Source organism: Drosophila grimshawi, unplaced genomic scaffold (genome assembly GCF_018153295.1).
Source record: "Drosophila grimshawi isolate 15287-2541.00 unplaced genomic scaffold, ASM1815329v1 contig_44, whole genome shotgun sequence".
NCBI lineage: Eukaryota > Metazoa > Arthropoda > Insecta > Diptera > Drosophilidae > Drosophila > Drosophila grimshawi.
This window is the reverse complement of record NW_025063240.1, coordinates 10,431,525-10,455,756: the sequence shown is the minus strand read 5'-3', so window position 1 is coordinate 10,455,756 and position 24,232 is coordinate 10,431,525. Positions and strand designations below refer to the sequence as shown.

At 41.8% G+C, this 24,232-nt stretch overlaps 6 protein-coding genes across 6 annotated transcripts; 2 read left to right on the top strand and 4 right to left on the bottom strand.

Annotated features, from left to right (window-relative positions):
* Positions 1 to 1,143: 1,143 nt before the first annotated feature.
* Positions 1,144 to 1,890, bottom strand: LOC6557603 (NADH-quinone oxidoreductase subunit E). Its single transcript, XM_001984604.1, has one exon. It carries the CDS (start codon positions 1,888 to 1,890, stop codon positions 1,144 to 1,146), a length of 747 nt encoding a protein of 248 aa, XP_001984640.1.
* A 1,849-nt stretch (positions 1,891 to 3,739) lies between these two features.
* LOC6558135 lies at positions 3,740 to 5,425 on the top strand. The gene has a single exon (XM_001984605.3). The coding sequence runs from the start codon at positions 3,832 to 3,834 to the stop codon at positions 5,374 to 5,376; it is 1,545 nt and encodes a 514-aa protein (XP_001984641.1). The 5' UTR covers positions 3,740 to 3,831; the 3' UTR covers positions 5,377 to 5,425.
* A 94-nt stretch (positions 5,426 to 5,519) lies between these two features.
* LOC6558170 lies at positions 5,520 to 6,282 on the top strand. Its single transcript, XM_001984606.2, has one exon. The coding sequence runs from the start codon at positions 5,520 to 5,522 to the stop codon at positions 6,102 to 6,104; it is 585 nt and encodes a 194-aa protein (XP_001984642.1). The 3' UTR covers positions 6,105 to 6,282.
* Positions 6,283 to 14,976: 8,694 nt separating this feature from the next.
* LOC6558566 (transmembrane protein 209) lies at positions 14,977 to 17,151 on the bottom strand. The gene is made up of 5 exons (XM_032735716.1): positions 17,052 to 17,151; positions 16,642 to 16,991; positions 15,946 to 16,577; positions 15,561 to 15,890; positions 14,977 to 15,495 (listed from the first exon to the last, which is right to left on the bottom strand). The coding sequence occupies exons 1-5, from the start codon at positions 17,147 to 17,149 to the stop codon at positions 15,133 to 15,135; spliced, it is 1,773 nt and encodes a 590-aa protein (XP_032591607.1). The 5' UTR covers positions 17,150 to 17,151; the 3' UTR covers positions 14,977 to 15,132.
* Positions 17,152 to 17,338: 187 nt separating this feature from the next.
* Positions 17,339 to 18,740, bottom strand: LOC116806516 (odorant receptor 74a). The gene is made up of 4 exons (XM_032743287.2): positions 17,865 to 18,740; positions 17,711 to 17,806; positions 17,461 to 17,643; positions 17,339 to 17,402 (listed from the first exon to the last, which is right to left on the bottom strand). The coding sequence occupies exons 1-4, from the start codon at positions 18,738 to 18,740 to the stop codon at positions 17,352 to 17,354; spliced, it is 1,206 nt and encodes a 401-aa protein (XP_032599178.2). The 3' UTR covers positions 17,339 to 17,351.
* A 231-nt stretch (positions 18,741 to 18,971) lies between these two features.
* Positions 18,972 to 23,169, bottom strand: LOC6558433 (allatostatins MIP). Its single transcript, XM_001984608.2, has 2 exons — positions 22,885 to 23,169; positions 18,972 to 20,199 (listed from the first exon to the last, which is right to left on the bottom strand). Exon 2 carries the CDS (start codon positions 20,193 to 20,195, stop codon positions 19,563 to 19,565), a length of 633 nt encoding a protein of 210 aa, XP_001984644.1. The 5' UTR covers positions 20,196 to 20,199; positions 22,885 to 23,169; the 3' UTR covers positions 18,972 to 19,562.
* Between the last annotated feature and the right edge of the window lie 1,063 nt (positions 23,170 to 24,232).

Below are 24,232 nucleotides of genomic sequence, written 5' to 3'. Positions count from 1 at the left end.
TAAAAATTCATCGCCATGTGCTGGGAGCGCGACAATGCGACCCAAAACGTGGCATGGGCGTGGCGTGGTGGGTCTGCTCCTACTGCTGCGGCGACTGCTGCTGTTGTTGATGGCCATTGAAGCGGCAAACAAAAGTGACAAACAGATTTATTAAAACTGTAAATCTGCATTGGACGAGTAGTTTGTCTAACAGCAAGCAATAAAATACAATAGAAACAAATTTCGAACTCCATTTAGTCTTTAATGTGATCGACTATGAGCTACCCTAAAGTAAACCTATAAAATAAATGTATTTCAAATCTCATTTTTATTCTTTCGAACCTCAAAACCCAAATAATAAAAATATATTTAAGTTCGCATTATTTCTTTCACAGCAAACATTTTGAAAGCGATTTAGGACTGACAGTTACCCTAAAATAATAAACTAATCGCATAATTAATAATTAATTTTATCTTTCCACTTTGTGCTTTATTCAATAAATTGATCGAACTCAAGTCGGGCACATAGGAAACATTTTAATATTTGTACTCCTTATGAGCTTGTTAGCCGCTCTTTGGGGCGTGCTGCAATTAAAAATATTTTGAGTAACACAAAATCGCCGTTGCTATCGCAATTGCATTTGTTGCTATTTGTTGTTGTTGTTGGAGCGACATGTTGATGGCTGGTAGTATTTCATTAGCGCGCTGACGGAGTTTTCACCGAGGTCAAACCACATCATGCAACAATCTAGCGTCTGCAGAATGGGAAGCAACGTGTAGACAAGACAAAAGCTGATTACTTGCTGCAGTGTCTGACAGGACATAGCTGGTGGCAGGAGAAAACAGGACGCAAAAGGCACTAGGTTAGGATCATGCTCGGACTTGGATTTGGGTCCTGCTTAGCGTTCGATTCGCCACGGCTTCCATTTCTGCTTGTTGGTGACATTGCGAGCGTTGTGAAACTGCAAAGCATGTCCTTTAGCTATGGGTAATCCCCAGCATCCTGCAATGAATTAAGAACGAGGTTAGCTAAGCAAAACAGCTGCTGCCAGCAGGAGTACAGCGAAAATAAAACAATTGCACTTTAATATCTACAGCAGTTGGCCATAAGGAATGTACATTTATTTCCTTTGGAGTGAAACAAAACTTAATATGTATATAATCTTAGCAATGCTTTGTCTTTGGCTTGCAAATATCCTGCATACCATAGCCCGCTGGCGGTGGCTCAATGAACAAGGTGGTGACTCCGGAGCTTGGCTCATTAGCAAAACGTCCTTTACGAGGTCCACATGGCGGCACATTGCCTGCCTTGAGTTGGCACAAGATATTCTCAACGTCTTTAATATGAAGATCCTCATAGAGATCGTCGTTCACGGTCATAACGGGCGCATGGACGCAGGCGCCTATGCAGTAAGTTGTCTTCAATGTAAACTCCATATCCTCTGAGGTCTCACCAGCCTTCAGATGCAACAGCTCCTCGCACTTTTGTAGAATCTGCGCACAGCCACGAAGTTGACAGGGCGTCGTCATGCACACTTTAATGTGGAACTTTCCCACTGGTGTCAGATTGAACATGGTGTAGAAACTTGCCACTTCCCAGACCGCAAAGGGCTCGAGCTTGAGCAAACTGGCAACAGCCTGAATGGCTGTGATTGGCAGCCAGCCATGTTGGCGTTGGGCAATGTCCAGCAATGGTAATAAAGCGCCCCGCATCTCGTTCTCTGGATAATGGGATAATAATTCCTGGGCGCGACACTTGTTCTCCGCGGTAAACTCAAACTTCGACGTGTCACTCAAGTTGCATTTGCCGGCTTTAAGATTCGGCGGTGTAGCAGAAATGACTCGGTGATTCGGCTGAGGCTGTAACACTCGGCGCGTTAGCTGTAAGAGCCGGTTTAAATTCACGTACATTGTGATAATATATATATTTTTGTTTTTGCATAAGTGTGAGGGTTGTTAAAATCTTAAAACTGATGAATATGAGAGTATTACAAGTTGCGACGCCTTCTGTGCCTGTAGATTTATATTTCAATTTTATATTGAAATTTTCAGCGCTTTGTTCATACAACGCCTGTGTGGCAAAAGCGCAATCAAATTAGGCAAAAATCCTGAATACCATGGCAACAATCGTCATTTTATGCGTGTGGCGCCAATAGCTAACTGGCACAATATGTCAATCACTACCCGATCGCCTGACTGGGACCCCAACGTGCTGAAAATTGCTCAAATTGTTCAAATTGCATGCCCCGCCTAATTGGCAATATAGAGGGCGAGAGTCAGAGTCAGAACCAGAGCCAGAGCCAGAGCATGTTATGGCCAGATGGAGCACAGCCTCTTTTGAAGGCCTCCCCCCTCACACAATTTGGGGGGGCGCGTGTCGCAGTCAATCACTTTGATGGGGCGCCATTGTTATCAACACCTGTCTCGTGCTCTTACGTTTCACATTTGCCACATTCCTGAATTTTTACAGCTATTTACGTGTCCTTCCACCCCAGTCCACCATTGTGGTCGTCCGTATTCGCCATAAAGCAATATCTCGTAAAACGTGTAATTCAGCAAAGTGTCTAATAAAAGTTTGCCATAAGCGATAATCGATAATGGCTGTTCAAAATGCCATTGATTACAGATCACATGGGCTAAAAGCCATAAGCGAAAACAATTGAAAACTTCTATGCTCCAATTAACTTTGGACAACAGCACAGATTAAGCTCAATTTCAAAGCCGACATCTGAATAGATAACTTTATGTTACATGTTATAAAAAACGATTGCTTATAGGCATGGATTGTATAATTTTTGAGTTAATGATTAAAAACATTGCTTCAAAAAATCGCTTACATGTGGATTTTTTGCAGCCTAATTATAATAATTCAAGTTATAATTTGTGATACGCCAATAACAAATCTCTTTCTAAAATGCTTTACTTTTCATAAATCGATAATTACTTATGATTTAATACTATTTCAGAGAAACTTCGCACAAACCTCAGTCCTTAATTAAACTTAAGTGATTTACATGTACAGCAACACTCTTTAGCACTTGTGTATGTATGTATATGTAACTAATAACAATAGTAAATGCATTTAAAATATTCAACCACACCCCCCCAAAAAATATGCTGACCTCAAAGCCGGCAGGCAGCAAACTGCAACAACTTCAATTGGCCACTAAGCACTTTCCAAAGTCTTTTGCATGCCAGCTCAAATAATTCGTGTTGCGATAGTCCCGTTCTTGCTCTCGCTTTCGCCTTGTCCCCAAAATGTAATTGTAGCTATTGTTGTTGTTGTGGCTGATTTTGTTGTTGTTGTTGTTGTTGTTGCTTGGTTACTTAGATGCATGGACAAGTTAGGCAGCAGTTTTCGGTTGTTGTGCTTAAAACATAATTAAGTGCTTTACAAGTTTTTGAATGTAAGAACGGGAATTTGTCATAACACAAGCCGTTGATGATGTACTAAGCAGCAATAAATTTTACTTTTAAAACAAAACTATAAGCGAAGAAAACTAAAAAGTAAAAGCCAACCAAAAGAACAACCCAGAAACCAAGTAAAAGCGAATAAATTAAATGAAATGAAATGTGTTCGTTGTGGGTCCAAACAAGCTCAACAAGTTGGCAAGTTCTTGTTCCAACTGACTAACTGACTGACGACTAAATGACGACTGACTGACGACCGAGCTGATGATGTGGCAATGGCCAGAATGGTCCGTCAGTTGAAGTTCGCAAGTCGAGCGCAAAAGTTGAAATTAAATCAAATATAAAGCTGAATCGGAGAAAAACACAGAACCCCGCAGCTTGTCAACTGAGCGCGAATCCACTCCACTCCTACATTCGACCACTCATCCAAAATGATATAGAATGGGGCACAGATGGAATGCCGAAAGTGTTGAAAACTTTGTTATATTTTTGTTGATTTTACCAAACTGCGGCGAGGCACGCACCCTGCCCGAGATCCAGCAGAAGCTTCACCAGAGGCGTGATGGATTAGCAAAGTTTGAGTTTAGCGCCGCGCTGCCTGGACGGGACACTATCAGTGGCAGCAACCAAAACGTTGCTCCAGCAGAGCCCCTATATGTTTTTAATTTTACAAAAATTGATGAAACTTTGTGTGCACAACGGATGCAGCCAACAACTGGCGACCAGCAACAGCATCGAGGGCGTGACCTTCGCAATCCACAAGTGCAGCCACTTCGGAAGAAGGGAACGACACAGAAGCCCTTTCATGTGGTAGAACAACTGAATCTTGACTTGGAAGAGAAACTTTTACACTGGACCACAGCGAAACCTTTCAGTCCCCTACAGCAATTAACCGCCGAACAAGTCAAGCAATTGCGTCGCAAAACGGCAAACAACAGCTTCAATATACTCGAATCACTCCAGATGGAACAAGAGAGACATGCCAGTCAATTTACAACGATGAAACCTTTCCATGTGTTCGAGGAGTTGGATGTTCAGGATCATGAGAGTGGCTTTGAAATTCTTCAATCAGTTGCTGCAGAACTAGATGAGCCACTGGAGGAGCACAAGTCTCTGCCGGCAGAGTCGTCACGTGCCAAGGATAGTCAGAAACGAAAACGCAAAAGAATCCGGAGACGCCGTAAGAGAATTCGTCGTCGCCGCAAACGGAAGCGCAAGAAGAAACGCAAGAAGAAAAAGAAAAAGAAGAAAAAGAAAAAGAATAAAAAGGAAAAAGGCCAGAAAAAAAAGAAGAGAAGGAAGACAAAGAAAAAGAAACCAGAAATTAATCACGTAATCGGTCAGCCGGCACAGCTTATCTATGCCAATCCCGTAAAGCAGCCGTACCACCCGCACCACAGCTACTATCCACATCCACAACAACAACAACAAGCAAATCCTACAACAATCATACAGGTGCTGACAACAAAACGTCCTGCGACCACAAAAGCGCCCTTCAGCAAGATCAAGTATCTACTGCGCCACAACGCTCTATTTAAGAAGAAGAAAAAGGAGTGGGTCAACCATGTGGGTCATGTTATATATCCCTTTATCAAGTTCGTCGCTTTCTTTACCGTGCTAAATCCTTTCACGCTGGGCGTCTTTCTCTTCACATTGATCTCGCCTGTCGTCTTTGGCTTCTTGGGCTTTGTCGCTCTAAGCCTTCTGGTTAAACCGTTTTTGCATATAGTATTTGGCATCAAGAGTAGTGTGGACAACATCGATCGTCAGCACTTGCTCGCCAATAAGCGTGCCGAGCAACTTAAACTTAATCTACGTCCTGTGACTATACATAAGCATTTCTACCAACAGAGGCCACTTCACTCTTCGCCACCGCGTCATCTTCCCCCGCTGGTGGATTGGCGACGACAGAGCACATCTCATTTACAACAAATGCGCCATAATCCTTTGTTGCCTGAGCAACGAGCAGCATTGGAATTGCTTTGAAGCTGTCTTAGCACAATTGTAAATAAAGATACTTAAGAATTAAAACCAATCATTTTAATAAGAAATAAAATACCTACTCTGTATTTGCCGTCAAAATTCAAGTTTTAAAAGCAGATTCATTATTCATATTATTTAATTGAAAAATGTTCGGAATTCTGAACTTGCGACTTCATCACGTTGCCTTGGCTGAAGTGTCCATGATCTCTATCTGCCTTGTCGGTATACTGCACTACGGGCATGGGATCCATGGTTGCGACTTGTTGTATTGGCGACAGATGCTGGCACGCTTGAAAGATAAACCAATGGCAATTATGCTGCTCATTGGCGTCCTTAAACTGCTGATGATTCTGATACGGACGCTATTAAGTTACACGGAAGTCCCACAGGAGATTGGGCCACCAATTTCAATTGTGAAGCGTCGCTATCGCCGTTTTATTGTAATGCGTCTCTTGGCCGCCCATAAAAAGTTCCTGCGCGATAAGCGACAGATCCAGCAGCGACATTCGGATCTCCTGCAGGCCATTCACCTGTTTCGCAAAGATGGTCGCAGACTCTATGAGTGCACAGCGGATCAGCTTAGCCAATCCATCCAACAGCTTCTGCCTGCTGAGGAGCAACAGGAGCTTGATCTGCTGCAACTAGGCTATGACAGATATAAATGCGTCAGTCAGCTCCGAGAGATGGACATCTATAAGCTTGTATTGGCCTTGGCCTTGCCAAAATTATGAGAGAAAAGCCAATAAAGTGCGGCACGCACAGGATTAAAAACACGAGTAGGCTGGGTAGGGCTGATAAAAGAAGCAACAAGAAGAGAAGTGTGAGTTAACCACAACAGCCCGGCAACAGCAATGTGTGGCAACTTTTTAATTAGGTTTTAGAAAGCAGTATTTGACGCCCTGATGTCTCACAGCGGGTATACCTGGTTCTCACAGGCAAGGTAAGCTTATGAATTTCAAGTAAAATATAATGTTTATCGCAAAATTGTTGACTGGTGCCATAACGATAAATATGTATACCGATAAGATTGCTTAAAAACGAATGTTTTTATTAAGCTAGAGCAAGCGATGTCACGAAAACTCAAGTTATCTGTTTTAACTTAAGTCTGCTCCGAAAATTAACACGATAACAGGGCAGCTGATTTGATTGTTTTGCCGTTTCCCTTGCTGTGGCTGTTGATGTGGTTGTTCTTAATTTTCACTTTGGCTTTAATGTCTTACAAACAGATATATAGCTGACAAATTTCATGAAATACGTATAAGGTAGCTTAAGAAGCATCACATCAGGCAGATCCAAAGAGAAAGCTGTCGTAGAGTTGGCCAATTAGTCTAATAGCCAATTATTAGGTATGAATCGTTTAAAGTTGCGCTTGATCATTGTTGTTGCGGCTTTTTTTTTTGTAGCAAATATGAATTGAGCCTTGCAATTTGGCAACAGATTGTTAGCAATAATGGAATTGCCTTGGGAACGTCATTTCTGTATTGGCTCAAAACAAGTCGAGTGCCATAGAAATGCAAGCGAGCTCCAATTCGAGTAGAGCTGAGTAGCGCACAGAAATAGAAAGAGTAATAATAAATAAAATTGTAGTCAATTCATAAGGATTTTGTCGCTACAAATGGGCGATGGGCGGTGCCAAAAGACGACAGGCGATGGGCGACAGGCGATGGGCGACAGGCGACAGGCGACATGCAAACAACATTCATTCATATTTACCAAAGGGAGAGCGGGAGACCCACTCCCAACCATATTGTCACCCTCTCCATCAGCATCAGTGTGCACAATGTGCGTATAAATAACGGATTTCCTGTTATAAAATATTTGTAACGACATTTTATGTATGTCGATTTATATGTTCCATTGTGCAGCTATAACTACAACTCCTCCTCCTGCTTCTGCTTCTGCTCCTACTTCTACTTCTACTTCTCGCAGTCATAAGTATGCAAGAATCCCTGGTGTCGCCTCGCATTGCTGGCACTCCATCATGGGGCTTGGCAGTTATGGCTATGTATAAGGTTAGGGGTATATGTGGATATAGATACGTTTCGATGTCGACGCTGAAAACGTCCTTCTGGATTGCAGCTGTCAGCGCTGCAACAAATTTCATTCGGTTTAATAGCAAACACTGAGTAGATACCATTTTCATTGATGCGCAATGCCAGCTGCAGTGGCAATTTCATAAATCACGACTCGTATCTTATATCAATATATTATGGTATATAGCTTGTGTTAATCTCTATCAAAAGTGCTGCAAACGTGACACTTAAATACAATCTAAGCCAGACAATTCTAAAACAAACCTTATCGTGCCATCAATTTTATGATTATGTCAGGTATGAAAAGTTCAAAATACGCATATGAAAATCATTTGGATTACGAGTATTGTGGGGCTTTTAGATGTGGCACTTAATATTGGACAACATTTTCCCAAAATAATGCTCCTGGGAATGGCAGCGCACAAGTTTGGACTCTTTTGGGTGCGTATGTCACACACACACAGCCCACATTGCATATTAAAGACCGAAAAGGCGTTGAAGCAGAGCAAATTCAATTCAACTACTGTTGCTTAGCCAGTTGTTCGTTGTTGTTTCTGTTAGATAAAAGGTCGAAAGCAAAGGACGAAGGACGACGGACGAAGGACGAAGTGTTGTGAAGTGAAGAGTGGCCTCAACACAGCAGCAACATCCAATAACCCAAATAATATTAATATGCAAATTGAGTTTTTTAGTTGAGTGATCTAAGCGGATAACTGCGGCCCTAGACAGGGACTAGGTTAGTGGATTGAGAAACAGATAGAGGGACAAACAGCAATGAGCCTTGAATGGGCACGTAACCCTTAGAGATCGCTGAGGCAGCGTTCTGTTGCAGCACTTTGCTTTATTGATTGCCCTCTGGTTAGGTCCGAAAGGATGGGCAATGGCAGCAAATAATGCGAGTATATCACACATTTCGATTCAAATGCGACTTGCGAATCAATTGAAATCATATTTTATTAAACGTTTACGGGGCCATTTCTCACAGCCGCCACGGGCGCAAACAATGCCGCCACATACTTGAGCCCTCGGGCTCTGGGGCACAAATCAATATGGGCTCGTGTGTGCACATATATATAACATAAATCGGATCAGGATCAGCCACAGGCTGGGGCAGGAGGCATGTGGCAGTCAGTCGGTGGCCGCCGCCGGGCGGGACACCAGAAATACATAGAAAAATATTTACAAGAACTTTCCTCGAAAGTAAACCAGCTCGAGGCAACGCATCAAATGCGAGTATAAGCACATAAAATATATCTATATATATTTCTATATTAAATATATATTTGTATATATATATATATATATTTATGTGTATTTTCAAGAAGAAGAATTGAAACCAGGGCTCCACTGTGATGAGGGCTTGGTGGGGTGGGAAGTTATGAAATTTGCTTTTCCGCATGAAATAAATTTTCAAAGAAATTGAAAACGAAAAGCGCAGCAGGCAACACAGATTGAAAGCAAACGGGAGACAGAACAGACAGACAAGCTGACAAACAGCCGCTCGAATGTGTAGAAATGGCACGATTCAAATTCAGTGGGGAGGCACTGTGGGCGTGCTGTCTGGCCCAGTCTGTGGCTCTGTCGGTGCCAACTGTGGCTGCAAAAAAAAATTGTCCCAAAGGATTTGCCAAATGTCACGCAACTCGAAGTTGTCGCTGGCGCTGACGCTGATGTAGTTGGATTTGGAGTGCTGGCAAACAGATTCATAAAATTCAAAGCAAATACCGCAAACGATTGATTTATAATTACGGTTGTGCAGGAAGTGGGCGGCTGACAGAGCCATTTACCGATGTGCTCAATTAGCCAGCTGAATAGGAAACTTGAAACTGAAACCAAAAGCGTTTTTGAATGTTAAATGGGCTCTCTCTCTCTCTCTCTCTCTCTCCGTCTGTCGTTCACTGTGGCAGTTTCTTTTTCTCGCCTGTGCGCAATTTCCGCTTGACATTCTGTTCGTTGGGCAATTTCGGATTTTTTTTTGGTTTTCTTTCAAGTTACCTTCCACCTGTGGCGCACGCGGTGCGTATGAGTATCGTCCCCTCAACATAATCTGTTAGTCTTGGCGCTGCGAGCTTTTTTAATGCCTCCGCCCATGCCTCACCTAAATTTTATGTACCAACTTTGAGTGTTTTGCTAAACATATGCAAATTAGAATATTTGCATGTGGCAGGATAACACTGGCAGCGTGAGCCTCCGGCTGTTTCCTCCGATTCTCACTGGACATGGGCACGTATGCGGCATAACAAATGTGCTCATATTGTGAGGATAGAACATTTTACAGGCGCTGTCTAGACATAATTTTAAGCCAATTTATAATAAGATTAGATAGAGTCCAAACTGAAAGTTGCTCAATATTTTTTACTTTAAATGTGGGCATCCAATGTCATCACCAACAAAGAAATAAGTCCATGCATTAAATTTATTATGATTATTTAATTACTATATAAACGTTTATGGTTTCTTTTACTAGCAAGATATATTAAGGCATGTTTCTTCAAATCAAGCTACGACAGTGATTTGCTTAAAGCATATACGCCTTAATATTTTCTCTTTAAAGCCAAGCAGCAAACAGATTGTGTAAGGGATAAAATATTCAGCTTCTATAAGCCCTTGAATAATTAATTCCTATGCTTCACATACACTCACAAAGAGAACTCACCCAAACGCGAGATCATATCAACAGGAATTGAAAGAAAATCGAATACGCAGCCCAACACACGCCTAATCCCGATGTCAGCTCACGCTCCATGCACCTTTACACATATTCTTTCCCGAGCCGTCATTGCCTCAGGCATGTCCGTTATTTTGTTTACAAGAAAACATAAATCTCGGCGAGTTGGGGCAGGAGGCGTATCCATTTTCGGTATGGGCATGTCTGTATGCGGTCGAAAGGATTGCCGAAGGTTGCCGTGTGAAATGAAACATATCATCACTTCAAGACCCACACATGTGTGGGATGCCGGATGCCCCGGCCTATACTAGAGGAGCACGTCTGGCCGGCCAACCAAAAAATAAAAAAATAAAATAAAAAGGCCAACAAATAGGTCCTGGTGGTGTTAAGGGGGTGACAGCGGAGAAGGAGTTGGTGCTTTTGAGCAGCTTTGGTTTGTACGCGTCAACTGTAAAATCCTATTTGACATGCCACGGGTAGCGCAGGCGCTAAGGGGGAGAGGCGGGACTTTTGGGTTTCACATTGACTACGTCTGTGTCCGGAGTGGTCATAAAAACTCTGCTGGCCCCTTGGGGGTTAGAGGTGGGCATGGCAGGGCCTCCTTTAGATGGAGCAATCCAATTATAAAGAATTTAAAACTATGTACCATGAAGAGGACATTCAAAGCGCACACAAGAACCAGGTTATTAGCGCATTAGTGTATGTCACCGTATGTGTGAGAGTGTGTATTAACGTGTATATGTGTATGGGTGGCTGTGTGTAAACAAGTTATTAAAAAGGAGCAAAGTTCTGAAGGGTCACATCAGTCAAGGGCTCACCCAGCTGAGCTCGCCCTATAGAAATTGTCGTGAAATTTATACGCTCTGTTTTCGGGTCGAAAGTTGAAGAAAAATATAACAACAATCCATAAAGTAAATGTTGCATTTAAACAAACAAACCAAGCGGCAGACAGCGAGGACAGAGCAGAGCAAAGTGACAAACACTGGAATCCAAAACTGACAGTGACAACTGGCTGAATGAGAACGATCGGAACGTGGAGCTAGTCCTTGATGATGTCGTCGACCGCCTACTGTCGTCTCCTGCCACATCCCCGCTTATGTAGTATGTAGTAGTAAAAAAATTGACATAAGCGGATATGTTACACAGCGCCTTTGCGAGCCTGATGGAATAAGTCTGGATGGGCATGGGGTTGCTGATGTACCCTGGGTGGATGTGGGTGATGTGTGTATGTGTGTATAGGCAGTGGCTGCATGCGCACTGAGCAGATAAATTAATGCGATTTTTCATGCTACATGTTTGAGTTTGATTTATGCAATTATACCTTCCTCTCTTTCGCTCTCCATCACCATCTGTGTTTGTGGATCTGATGTACAACTTTTGTCAAACATGTCTAAAAGCAGTCATTTTTTATATTTGATATAAAGCGGAAATGCTTACCATGTTTCCGGTTTGTTACCGACACGCACAATTGTGAAAAGTACACAGGGCATATAGATATGAAGCGTATAGCTTGAAATGCTCTTCTAACGCTAACAGAAATCAGCTTTCAAAACGTCTATAATTCAACATTTGGTCAGCGAAGTGCATGGCTATAAATTTATAAAAATTAGCAAGAGTTGTTAAAGACTAATAGGACACTAAAAATAAGTTTCATTCTTCCATTTTCTGAACAAGGGGAATATTATAAATAGTAGATATTGTGTAACTTAATGAAAGCCCCATATTAACGTTATTAAATGAATATTGAGTCAAGTTTTAGTTTATTCAAGTTCTGTAATTACAATTAATTCTTAAAGTTTTGACTTAAGCTAAAAATAAAAATATTCTTCGTTCCAATGTCAGGAAGCTACTAGTAATAAAGATTTTATTTCAATCTTAAGAGTATTAAATGACCAGCAGATGCCACAAGAGCAGCAACCAGAGGATCAATATGGCCCAAGACTGGAATTGGAAGCAACGTTAATTTGTCATGGCAGTGGTTGTGGTCAGAACACACGCATACAATTACACAACAAGTGATTTCCTTTTTGTGTACTTCATATTTGGTACTTAAATTAGAGCTCTGTGTCCTTCTACTACCTGTAATCTGGACAGCAAATCCGATTAAATGCAAATGCTGCTGGGCCCCAAAAACCAACCAAACCACACGATTCCGCACTCCATCGAGTGGAACAGCTTAGTTGCGTAAGCTATCAGCAAACGGCATTGAATGCCACAGTGGCCAGAAGTGGTAGCAACGACGGTTGCACTGCAGCAATCGTTACTCACACAAGCATCTAATTTGGAGACGACACCTATACGCATCTGTAGGTGGATGTGTGCCTAATACTGCAGCAATTCACATTCGGCGGCGTCTAATTATTATTTCAATAGCTACGAGCTTCTGAGCACTTTGTGGACTTGCATTAGCATCGAGTGCAAGACACTCATGCTCGGTCCTCTGGCCAATGGATAAACTGCATGGTTTAAAACGCTGCCAAATAGTTGCCATAAAAACTCATTTCGGCCATTAACGGACTCGACAAGTAACAAGAGTCGAATTTCGCGCTGAGGGCGAGCGTTGAAAATGAAACTCTGCTGCTAAAGGAAATGACAACCATTTTCTATTCCAATTTTTCTATGAGCAGCATCAGTTCATGGGAAAACTCACAACTGCCTTTGGTGTGGTTGGGGAAGGGGCTGGGGTGTGGACGTCGTCGACTCTTTAAAGCTCTTCGTCTGCACTATACAAATTGCTTGTTTAAAAAAAGTGCTCCAAATATTTGTTCAACATTTAAGCATCGACATTATCATCATGGTCGCAAGTTTGTTTGGCTTCGCATCAGAATTTTATGAAGCGCTCAAATATGAGACAGGATCGAGCACAAAAATTGGTACAGGGAAAAATGGGGAGGGAAGCGAGCAACCAGACGATGGTAAAAATAAAAATGCCACTTCCGTTTTATTTGCGCAAAATTAAATAAACCGAAATATGGGCGACCATATTGGCGCATAATAGGGAAAATATTTTGTTCATTAATGTGCCCCAACGAGGAGTAGATGGAAAACAAGTTACAACAAGAAAGAGCAGAGCTGCATTCGGACTTGCTCGACCTTGAGTTTCCCTGTTACCACTAATGTTCATTAGTACACAATGTTTATAAAACTATATTTTGTTTACAATATAAAATCAAGTGATTAAAGAATTTTTACACACTTTTTATAACTCTCTTTTAAATTGTAATGCAAAAATTACACATAAATTCGTTGTTCTCCAATACTCATATACACATAGCTGTCTTAACAAGGACAAGCAGGGATATGAGAACCATTTCATAACTTTCTTATAAGCATGTACTCCATGTTTTTATATCCCTGCAAAGTTTGAGTAACAGGGCATAAAAATAAATAAGCGGCAAAAAGGAAAGCCGAAAAGTAAAAGCTTTGCCACTAGCCAGTTTATTGTGTACAAACATTTGCAGGACTAAAGCAACGCTAGGACATGGACTGGGACTGGGGCAGGGACAGGGAGCATCTGCTATGCGGGAGTTGAACACCCACTAAGTGACTCTAAGAATAATATTAGATCGAAGTTTGTGTAAGCCACAAATAAAGAAAGGACGGAAGTAAGGCATCCTATTGAATGTACCACGATTACCAATCGAATCCCGCTCATTTCTTTTAAAGTGTTTCTGGGTTTCAGGTTCTTTGACAAGAACTGAAATCCATCTGCCGACTTTAGCAAGCCAGCGAGCCGCACTAATCAACACAATTACGGTGCAGTCGAAGGAAAACTTTTCTAATTGGATATGAAGACGCGCACATGCGTTTCTTTAAAAGAAATCCACTCCATGTACATAGCTAACAGAAGGTCCAAACAACAGCATCTCCATGTAGGCGTTGCCTCTGTCGCTTCAGACCTCCCATAACCCCAATGCCCGTACGCTGAAATGCTTTGACAAATTATTTTTAAGCCAATTTACAACTTGAGAAAAGTATCAAGAAAACATATCACCCTCCCATCAAAAGGGTGTGAGACGGAGTATTTGTGTGTGTGTGTGTATGTGGGGGTAAGGCAAATATAATGCGAGGGATAAAAGTGTAAAGTTGACAACCCAAGCACATTACTCACCCGAGGTGCCACCTACGACGACGACATTAAAATCACCAACCAAGCGATTCAACGTCAAATATACACAGAGCTGAGACAGAAACAGCAACCAGAGTAGTGGCGACTGAAATGAGCATGGCCAAGAAAAATGGTAATGCGGTCCTGCCAAGCCCGAGAGCTGAGCTGAGAACTAAAGCCAATGCCAGGCACAGACCCCACAAGCCTTAAGTATATGCAGCACGAGAGTTAGTCAAGAGTTCATGTTGACGCCAGCATTTGTGTTTTCAGCTTCTTCGTCCAACACATTCCAACTTGCACATGATGCCCGACTGGCTACCGTTTTGCCCAGCCTTTGCTCAAAGCTCGACACCCCTTGCCGGAAGCCATTAATTTTGTCACTCTCTCCGTGTTGTGAAGGTACACATGAGCCGATGTTGCAGCCGAAGTTCAAGTCACTCCGGTTGGAGGAAACGGGCATTGACCAGCGCAATATCGAAAATCGTGAAAAGCAATTAAAGTTGTGCACCTGTGCGATGGTTCCACAGCCAGTGATGAGTGGCGGAGGAGGGAGGCATTATCCGACTGACTTTGACGATGTTCAAGGCATAAGTTAATTGTTGGCAAAGCGCAGACCGCAATGACCACAAGGACAACAGCCACGGGGCCAATAACGAATGGCTCTCAAAAGTTCACATGACACTTTGATGATGATGCATTGCGGCTAGTTACGAAGAGCAGTGACTGCTGTAACCGCAAAAACCGCGAGCTTGTTTACAGTTTGATGTGTTGCATGTGTTGTCTTGGCAAGTGACTTCATAATTACAATGCATAATTTAATAGCTCATGATATAGCTGGCCAAGTCCAAAAATAACAATATACATAGAAATTAATTTAAATTAAGAAGTAGTTTGTGTGGCCATTGGCCTGACCAAGTCGAGTATTAAGGGGCAGCCACAAATTGAGTGCCTCAGTCTTCGATAACGCACATTATGTTGATGCCGCTCTTTCCCAAATTGACGCCCTCGAGCGCCGCCTCTTGATGTGTGCGCATATAAATCAGAAACTGTATGATAACATAAAACAAATTGTTTCGATCATGGGCGCAATTGTGCAGTTCCTTATCGCTGATGAAATTAAACTTTGGCTTCAGCTGATTGTTGGTAACCAGTATAGCGCAGTGTGCTTTGTTATTAACGGCATTTACAAGGTCCTTGGTAGAGCGTTTCTCCTGACGTATGAGAACATAGCGTGAGTGAAAAGGCCTGCCTCCACCTTGAGGCAGTGGCATCAATTGACTGTCCAAATAAACGCAAAACACATGAAAGAGTATCTAAAAAGGTACATAATTTAAGATTGTTAAACAATTAAGAAATCTAATAAGTAAGTAGAACTTACAGCAGCATCTGTGGGCAGGTGTTCACCCCACTCCTTTCCGTTATGCACATTGCCCGAGTTCCAGCGGTACTCTCCGATGCAAGAGCCCTGGGAAAGCTCCTTTATGCGCTGCACGAGATACTCCTGATTGTTGAAGGTATCAAGAAATGGCAGCAGTAGGGGCAGCATGGGTGCGCAGCTCTGGACAAACTGTTGATTTTCCGCCATTTTACGCAATCGCTCGAGACTCACAGTACCGATCTTCCAATCGCTAAGACCACGCTGCCGAAACACCTCATCCATATGGTCAATTTGCTTAACCAAACGCTGCAGTATGGTGGTAGATATCCACTAAAGTTAGAGAACATTAGCAGTGAACCTCAATTCAAGAATTACAGTCTCTTACATATCTCAGATTGCTTAAGTATTGTGACAACTTGACCGTGGATATGCGCTTGATAACATCCGAATTGCTATCCTTGAACTCTACGATGCCAAACTCTTCAATGGATGGAGCATTCTCAGTGGAGACCACAGGTGCCGGTGCCAATTGATAGACCGTACGCTTCAGCATATAAGCCGCCGCATTATTGCAGTAGTTCCAGAATGAGTTTGTCGAGTTCCGGCTCTTCATAATTGCCGCATCGGCTAGTTCATCATAGCTGCGTCTTCGCTCCCGCCTTATCCGCCTGACAAGTGCTGGCAGCTCGCGCACATCCGTTGGAAAATCTTCACGACATACCTCCGCGTAGGGTGACATGTAGGTTGAATCATTGCTCACATTGCTGGCATTAAGGGAACTGTTATTTCCGCTCATGGAGCAGTTGTAGGATTGATTGTTGAACTGCTGATGTTGTGGCGGTGGTTGTTGCGGCGAGCGCGTTGGACTGAGACTGCGGCGTGGCGACTGCGGTGTGCCCCAGCGACTATCTTCAAATGAGGAATGCCAATTGATAATGGGGACATTATCAATTATATTACTTTCTGGCTTATAAATCCGTGGCTTCGACATTGGACTAACAGTTCTGAATGAGTTTTCTAAAAGAACAAACAATCAATTAGCCATTGTATGCTTTATGAATTATCATTCTGTCTTGTCTACCATTAGTTTCGTCCAGCAGGCAGCGTTGCAGCTCTGTCACACAGATTTGGCCGTTGTCCACAATTAGCCAGCACAGGTATTTGCCAAAACAGGCGAGGACGCTCAGAAAGATGAACACGGCAAATGTGTACTCCGCCTGGTACCAAAAACGATCTTTAGCGGAGACGCACGTCTGCCATATGTCAAACGAGACTAACGCCAATATAACTATATTTATAAAGCCCCATTTCAAATAAGTTCTCGCCTCTCCACGCCGTCGTCGAATCTCTAAACTCTCCGGCACATTGACACGAGCCACCTGCGTTTTTTGTCTGTTGCGCTGAAGGACCGGACTGCGAAACTTTGGTGAGCTGCAAGTGATAAAGTTGTATTCAGTACCATTTATTTGTCATTAGATTGTACTATTTTACCATTGATTACTCGTGTAATTCATGTCTTTATGCAAAAATGTATTAGCGAAATAAACGTAATGCCGCAAAATTGGCGGCCTCAAACAGTGTGTACACATCAGGAAACAAATTTTGATATCGTGCAATATATCGATAAGATTAAGTGTGACACTCTAATAAGTAATCGTGCACTTGCAAAAATCTGCCTGCTATGAAACTGCTTGCCGCGTAATTGATAAAATTTAAAATTGTCTTATTGTTAGATTTATAAATGAGTAATAGTTCTTTATCCAGTGTTTATTGATGATGCTTCGGTTACCTCTAACGCATTTTAGTGAGAAAAGTAAAATATGAGAATGCCCCTTGTATTATCTGAAATATACCGAAAATTACATTGACCTCTAAAATAGTTTAACATTTAAATAAATACTTTTATAACGGTGGCCAGAGTAACACTAAAATACTTCAGGCCGGTAAGGTAAAAAGGTCGTGAGTTAATCTCGATGGCCATTGTGACAAATTTCATAAGTTGCACATTCTCGCGCGTATTCGTCGAGTGGTAAATAATCTGCTCCCATCCACAACAGTAATACATGACACTTATATCATCCGTCTGAAAATATTTAGTAAAATAATAAGGAAAAAAAACTAAATAAAAAAATGAAGCATAGAAAACGCACCGTTTTGTAGACAATCGAGCCGATCATTCCCAACGCCAGCAACTGACAGAACTTGGCCGTCCCCCAAACAATATAGACAATATTTGCCGATGGATTCTGTAGAAGAAGAATATGAATGCAGAGATGAATGTAATTTATTGCATTTCATACATACCGTATAAGCCTTAAAGCCCATGGCACAGAGAAGTATGGCACTAAACGCAAACATAAAGAATATACGAAAACTAAATTCATTTTCCATTTCCTCGGCGAATTGATTTAGTGCAACATGTCGATACACTATTTGACGGAGCTCACGACGAAAAGTGGCAGCCAATTCTGTAGGACTTTCCTTCTCCAGCGAATTCTTGGCTAGCTCACCTATGTCACGACATAGAATTATATAGCGAGCATTTAAATGCGTCAAGAGCTCGCCGATGACATTTAGTTCGCCGAAAATCATTGAAACTATCATGGTTCCCACATAATAATTGATGATGAGGCAAGGTATGTAGAAATACATCTTTGTGTTGTCGAAAAAATACACCTGCTGATAGAGCATATCTCGCCGGTTGTAACGATAATTCTGCACTGGTACCACAAAGAAGTTGCCCAGAGCCACTATGTAAGCAAAGGCATTTAGACGAGTCAGAAACATCTGCCTCTGTATACTAGAGAATAGCTGTGGCTCCGATTCCTTCGTCACGTAGATATCTGCATAGAATTTCTGTAGCAAACGTTTGAAGGCTTCTTTATTGAGGGCCAGCTGGAAGCCGCGTAACATTATCTCAAGTAGCACCAGAGCAGTTGGCATTCCCGTCAGCATTTTATCAATATTATGGCGATTGAGCACCAAATAGTGAAAATCCACCTCGTTAGTAAAATTAAAAATGACAAATCCCATAAAGATTTTGAAGCGCTCTAATAGAACGCCGCGACGACTAGCTCCATCCTCCAGTGGCCAAATAATGTGATTAAGTAGCCGATAAATCGCAACCGGCCAAGGTAAAGGTGCTGGCCTTCCATCCCTAAGTCTTGGTAGATAGCGCATGGTTAAGATCCAAACTTCAACTGAATTGATATTAGAAAACGGACAGCCTATTTATGCTCCATAATTACTTTCTACTTATTAGTAATGATTTAATTGCCAGACGATTGCCAAACCGACAGAAGTTAAAATACAGTCTAAATGAACATCAATTATTCATAACAATGAGCGATGGTCAAGAAAACAATAAACACAATATATTTAATATATTATTAATAGAAGAAACTATACAGCTGTGTATAAATTCCGAATTAGTAAATCGAAGGGTTTTTCGTTGAATTTATTTTGATAATTGCATTTATATATTAATTGCCATTTAGTAAGTTAGGTATATGTATACGTATTTAAAAAATATGCGACGATTAACTAAGTAAAGTTTCTCTATACTTAATGCGTTTGTGTATTGTACGGAAATTGTATACTTGGAAACTAGTGCTAAGATCTGTGTTTCTATTAGTATAGTATATGTTGCATATATTCAATGCGCACTGATTATAATACTGGCTCAAATACACATATATAATAATGCAAGTACAAATGCATAGTTTAATTTTTTCTACATATCTTTAATTTTTCTTAAAGTTTTTTCTGGCGAGCGCTTTCATACATTTTCGGAATTTACCTCAAAGATCATCATTCCCACTAGAACACTGTCGAGCAATGAGAATCTCTATTGAAAACAAGTTACCTAAAATGCACGCATTAGTTATACATATTTATATTGTTATACACAGTTAGTTTACTAGTTAAATCGTATGATAGTATGTGTAAATCCATTGGTTAATTGCCTAGAACGTCTCTATGTGGGGGATATTTGTGTCGCATTTAGTTTGCCAGCGAGCGTTTGCCCCAACCCGCATGCAGCTTCTGCCATTGATCGCGCTTGCCCCACATGCCCTTCAGGTTGTTCCAGGTCGGCTCACGCTTACCCCAGGCGCCCCTAAACTTGTTCCACCCTTGGGCCTGACGCCGCTTGCCCCAAGCGACATTCATGTTCTTCCAGGCCCGCTTCTCGAGTGTATTGTCAGCATTGTCATCAGAGTCTTCGTTGGACTGCGATTGCAACTGAGATGGTTGCTGGTGCTGTTCCAGATTGCTGCTGCTCGCCATACGCTCAAAGGTGTTCCAGTCGATGGTGTTGGTGCCGTCGGTGATTACCAGCGGCACAAAGTGTCCCGTCATATAGATAGAGTCATCCACTTCTAAGGCAGCTGGGTCATTAGATCTTTTGCCCCAGGAGCTCTGCAACGATTGCCAGGCGCGTTTATTGTTATTGTTTCCAAACAGGTCATTGTCGTTAAGCTGTTCCACCACCTGGTCGGAGAGACCTGTGGCTGCCATGTCATTGTTATTGTTGGTCAAGGCTGCGCCTTGGCTACTGCCCGTGCTGCACAGGAGAAACAGAAGCACGAGGCCAATGCTGCTTGTTCCACCACCGGAGGTCAGAGACTGCGCCATAATCCTAGAAAAAAAGGTGAAAATATTTAAACATTGAATTGTGGCAGTATTTGTCTCCAATTAAGTCAAAGCTTTGACCGTAGAAGTCTACGCCCCGCTGAGGGTTTTCCCTGGGGTACTCAGTGGGGTTTTCGAATCGCTTTTTGTTTTTGGTGTTGGCAATCATTTCCGCCTACGCCTCAAATTACAGCAACAAGCGTAACGATTTAGCTAAATAACGACTCTAATTGAAAGAGCTTGGGCGGCATAGCTATCTCTCTCCCACACCTGCTTCTGCCATCTCTCTCTCTCTCTCTCTCTCTCTTTCTCTCTCTTTACGCCCCTAGTCATAGACGGCACTCAACTCCCAACGGTGGCGTTGAGTGGCCAAGTTCAGTTGATGCCAAATGCCAACCGCTGTGTTAAAAGCCAACAACGCATAACAGTTACAATTTATGGCCTATTAATGTATTGTTGTTGCAACAGGAGCTTGAGGTAGCTCACGGTAGGCGGTAACTTTCCCGAGTAGCGGCATTTTACTGATAATACTTATACGTCATATAGTATTACAAAACTTTTCACCAAATTGCAAGCAAATGAAAATGCTCATAATGTTCATAAGTGAGTATGTATGTGTGTGTGTGTGTGTGTGTGTGTATCATAAGCACTCATTATGCCTCAAAACGATACTGGATCATCATAGCAGTAAGGCTTATGGCCATGTTTGCAGATGAACTTAAGTGGCAGAGAATTGCAATTGAGACCACTGCCCCCACTGCTTTGAAGAACATCAACAAAAGACAATATGTGGCACTAAGCGGCTTCAGATTGTTTGCGCTCAACGCTAAGGAAGTGTTTCTTATGCCTGTGCATGGCTAAAATTATTTATTCGAGAATGTAGTTGAAGTAACACTTTGTGCTATCAATTTATTGCAGGAACGGAACACTATTAATACAATTACAATGTAAGCCGCCGACACAAAAATGCTTTTCACCAAAAGTCAAAAGGTTCCACTAAAGTCCAGTAGTATTAAAAGCATTTTCTTGCTTATGGGGCGTGTGCCGTTATCGTTATCTTATCGATGCGGGTGCTGATTAAATGATGCTTAACTTTGTTGCTTTATGGCTACATTATTGAGTTAATCGGAGCTGGCAAATTTAGCATTCAGCGTTCCCTGCAGTTTAATCTTGACTCTTGACTGATTGTCGGAATGGAAGAGTCGCTGGGATTGACGCTGGGTTTTATGGTGTCTTACTTTGCATTTAATTTGTGCGCTTGTCGTTGATTGATTGACGCGCCAGATGAAAGTTTTAGCGGCTTTGTGCTTAAATTATAATAGATAGCCCCAGTTGGGATGATAGGGCACGCATCAAATTTTATGGCCACACACTCGACCTAGCAACGGACAACTAATCAACCAGGAACCAGGACATCCAGGACTATCACCCAAAGTCAACCAGCAACACGTGCAGCTCAGCTTGTAATTGAAATGAACGGAAAATATTTATTGCTTTGTTAGAGCCTGACATTCAGGGAAAAATTTTGTTGACAGACCAGACAGCATCAAGTTCGCAGTCAACTCTTTCTATTATTCAGCAGCTCAGCCAGTCCAGGCATTATTTATGGCCAGTGACAGGAACCAGGTACTTGCTGTTGGATGCTTACTAAAAGTCGATTTGTAACAGCTCCTTAGATATATGTATGCAATATACGTATGTATATAAATATAAGGTATTTCGCGCATCGAAATTAAACATTTTGATGATTGTTGCTTCAAGAGGCGTGTCTCGGCGTGAATTTCTTTTTAAGGCGACTACTTGCAAATATTTGCCAAAGGATGGCATTTGCCTGTGAGTTTTTTGTTTAAATAGGTTTCCAGCCTCGTCGTCCCACGTTCGACGACTGTCATTTGAATGAAAATCATCGCCCGCATCAACGAAAATTCGTAAATAAACAAAATATCCACATAAGTGCAAATAAATTTGGAGCAGCCCGTTTCGGTTTTGCATATTGTTGCTTCTTTACCTTACCCCATTTGGGTCGACTCTTGCCACTACATGTGGCACGAATTCGAATTGGTAATACGAACAGGCACTAATGCCTCCTTTTGACGACCTAATAATTCAATTTTTAATGTTCACAGCGTTTGTTTAAGCCAACAAACTCGTCTATTATTAAGCGGATATGGTAAATATATTTAGCCTGAGTGCTTAACGGTAGCTTAAGATACTTGAAATGTGGTCTACATAAATAAATTCAGTTAAATTCAATAATGGCTTAATGTTTTCCTGTAGACTGGAGTTAATCTGATGATATCTGAATTTTTTCCTATAACTGCTATATGCTATAGTGACCCGATCCAGTCAGGCATTGAGTCTTAAATGACTAAAGGAAAGGAACGGATATATGTCCAGTTTCATCAAGATAGATTTGAGCTGGTTTAACTCATTTAAAGGATGAGTGTAAAAAGGAGGAGATCCACTCAGACGGACAGACGGATATTTCTATGTCGACTCGTTTTGTGTTGCTAATGAAGAATATATTTACCGTATGGGTTCGGAGAAGTCTCCCTCCGAGCGTAGCACATGACAAAATTATATTATTCTCAACAAATTTTACACTCTTTTTGTCATTATCAATAAAAAGCTCTCAATCAAATACTCAAAATTTAAACAAATTTAACAAAAAAGTGCTTAGCAATCAACTCACCTGTCTGTAGATAATTGGTTGTATTTTCAATGTAGGACACTAATCGCTAAATTCGTTTTTGTGGTCGCCTATAACAAATTTGAACTCGCACGCGACTATATTGTATTTTAGTTTCTATTTCCGCGTGAAATTACTTTTATAACTGAATTTGTGGTATTGCCGCAATTCAATTAGTGCAGCAATATGCGTCTGACTGTATGGACTGGCAGATGCACTCTTCTCACTGATACAAGGAGCTCTGGTCTCGGGATGTGTACGCAAACCTGTTGATCAACTGTTAATGATACGCAGCTTGGCCGCGACAGTCGTTTATAAATCAAAACGGAAGCGAATCGAGGCACGATTGGTGCGCACAGAAAACACGAGCGCAATCCACGAAGTGCCAACACACACACACACACACACACATACCCACATACATAGATACAATGGCCTGTTAGAGCGAACATTGTTGCTGGTTGGCAGAAGTGCGGCTGCAACGACGGAAGTGGCCCAAAAGCATTGCCTACTTGGTGGGGGCAGTTAAAATAGCGTCGTCCCCGTCGCAGTTATCCTGCCCATGCCCATTGTCCTGCTTAACGAAGGCGTTAAGAACTGAAGTTGATGGCACACATGCGCGCCCTTGCTGTGTTTATTTACCTTCCCCTGGGAGCATCGAAAGTCTTTGGGCACAACAAACATATCCTCACATATATAGGAGTAAACTCATTCAAATTCATGTGCATGTTCCATTTTGGGTTATATTGCTCCTCCTTTGCTGCCCCCCACTTGAGCCTGAGCAAAGCCCATGCCTTTGCTGACCTTTAAAATTAAGCATATGTCTAATCCGAATCTGAATTGCACTCGTCGTGTGGCATGCAATTGCATTTTGTACTCACCTCCCTGTAGGTGGTAATAGCAATTGAACGCATTGAATACGATTTTTCCATTTAGGGTCAATTTGCGCTACTCTAAGCAGAAGCAGCATCCCACACATCCCACCTAAACATCTGCACAAATAAAAACCCTTTTAGAGCTTCATGAATATTTATGGACAAGAGCTTTCTTTCATTTTTGTTTTCCATTTCTTTTTTGTTTTTTTTTTTTGCAACACTTCAATTTCCCTCAAAAACGTTTTTTCAATTACGACATGAACACAATCTTTGATACATGCAATCTATTTGTGTGTGTGTCTGTATGTAAGTGTCTGATATCAACAAGTTTTCATTTGTGCCATTTGATAGCCACTCTGTGTGAGGACACCAAATAAACGATGATGGGAATATTTATGACATGGCCATTGCCACCGGGTGCGTATAATGAATGAGTTATGCACCACACCGACGAACATGGCACATCGAACATCGCT

Coding starts and splice junctions, on each gene's coding strand:
- LOC6557603 (XM_001984604.1), bottom strand. CDS start 1,890: ATGTACGTGAATTTAAACCGGCTCTTACAGCTAACGCGCCGAGTGTTA.
- LOC6558135 (XM_001984605.3), top strand. CDS start 3,832: ATGGGGCACAGATGGAATGCCGAAAGTGTTGAAAACTTTGTTATATTT.
- LOC6558170 (XM_001984606.2), top strand. CDS start 5,520: ATGTTCGGAATTCTGAACTTGCGACTTCATCACGTTGCCTTGGCTGAA.
- LOC6558566 (XM_032735716.1), bottom strand. CDS start 17,149: ATGTGTACACACTGTTTGAGGCCGCCAATTTTGCGGCATTACGTTTAT. Junction 16,578..16,641: donor CCTGCTGGACGAAACTAATG/GTAGACAAGACA, acceptor TTGTTCTTTTAG/AAAACTCATTCAGAACTGTT. Junction 15,496..15,560: donor ACCTGCCCACAGATGCTGCT/GTAAGTTCTACT, acceptor GTACCTTTTTAG/ATACTCTTTCATGTGTTTTG.
- LOC116806516 (XM_032743287.2), bottom strand. CDS start 18,740: ATGCGCTATCTACCAAGACTTAGGGATGGAAGGCCAGCACCTTTACCT. Junction 17,807..17,864: donor TGGGCTTTAAGGCTTATACG/GTATGTATGAAA, acceptor CTTCTTCTACAG/AATCCATCGGCAAATATTGT. Junction 17,403..17,460: donor CTCTGGCCACCGTTATAAAA/GTATTTATTTAA, acceptor GGTATATTTCAG/ATAATACAAGGGGCATTCTC.
- LOC6558433 (XM_001984608.2), bottom strand. CDS start 20,195: ATGGCGCAGTCTCTGACCTCCGGTGGTGGAACAAGCAGCATTGGCCTC.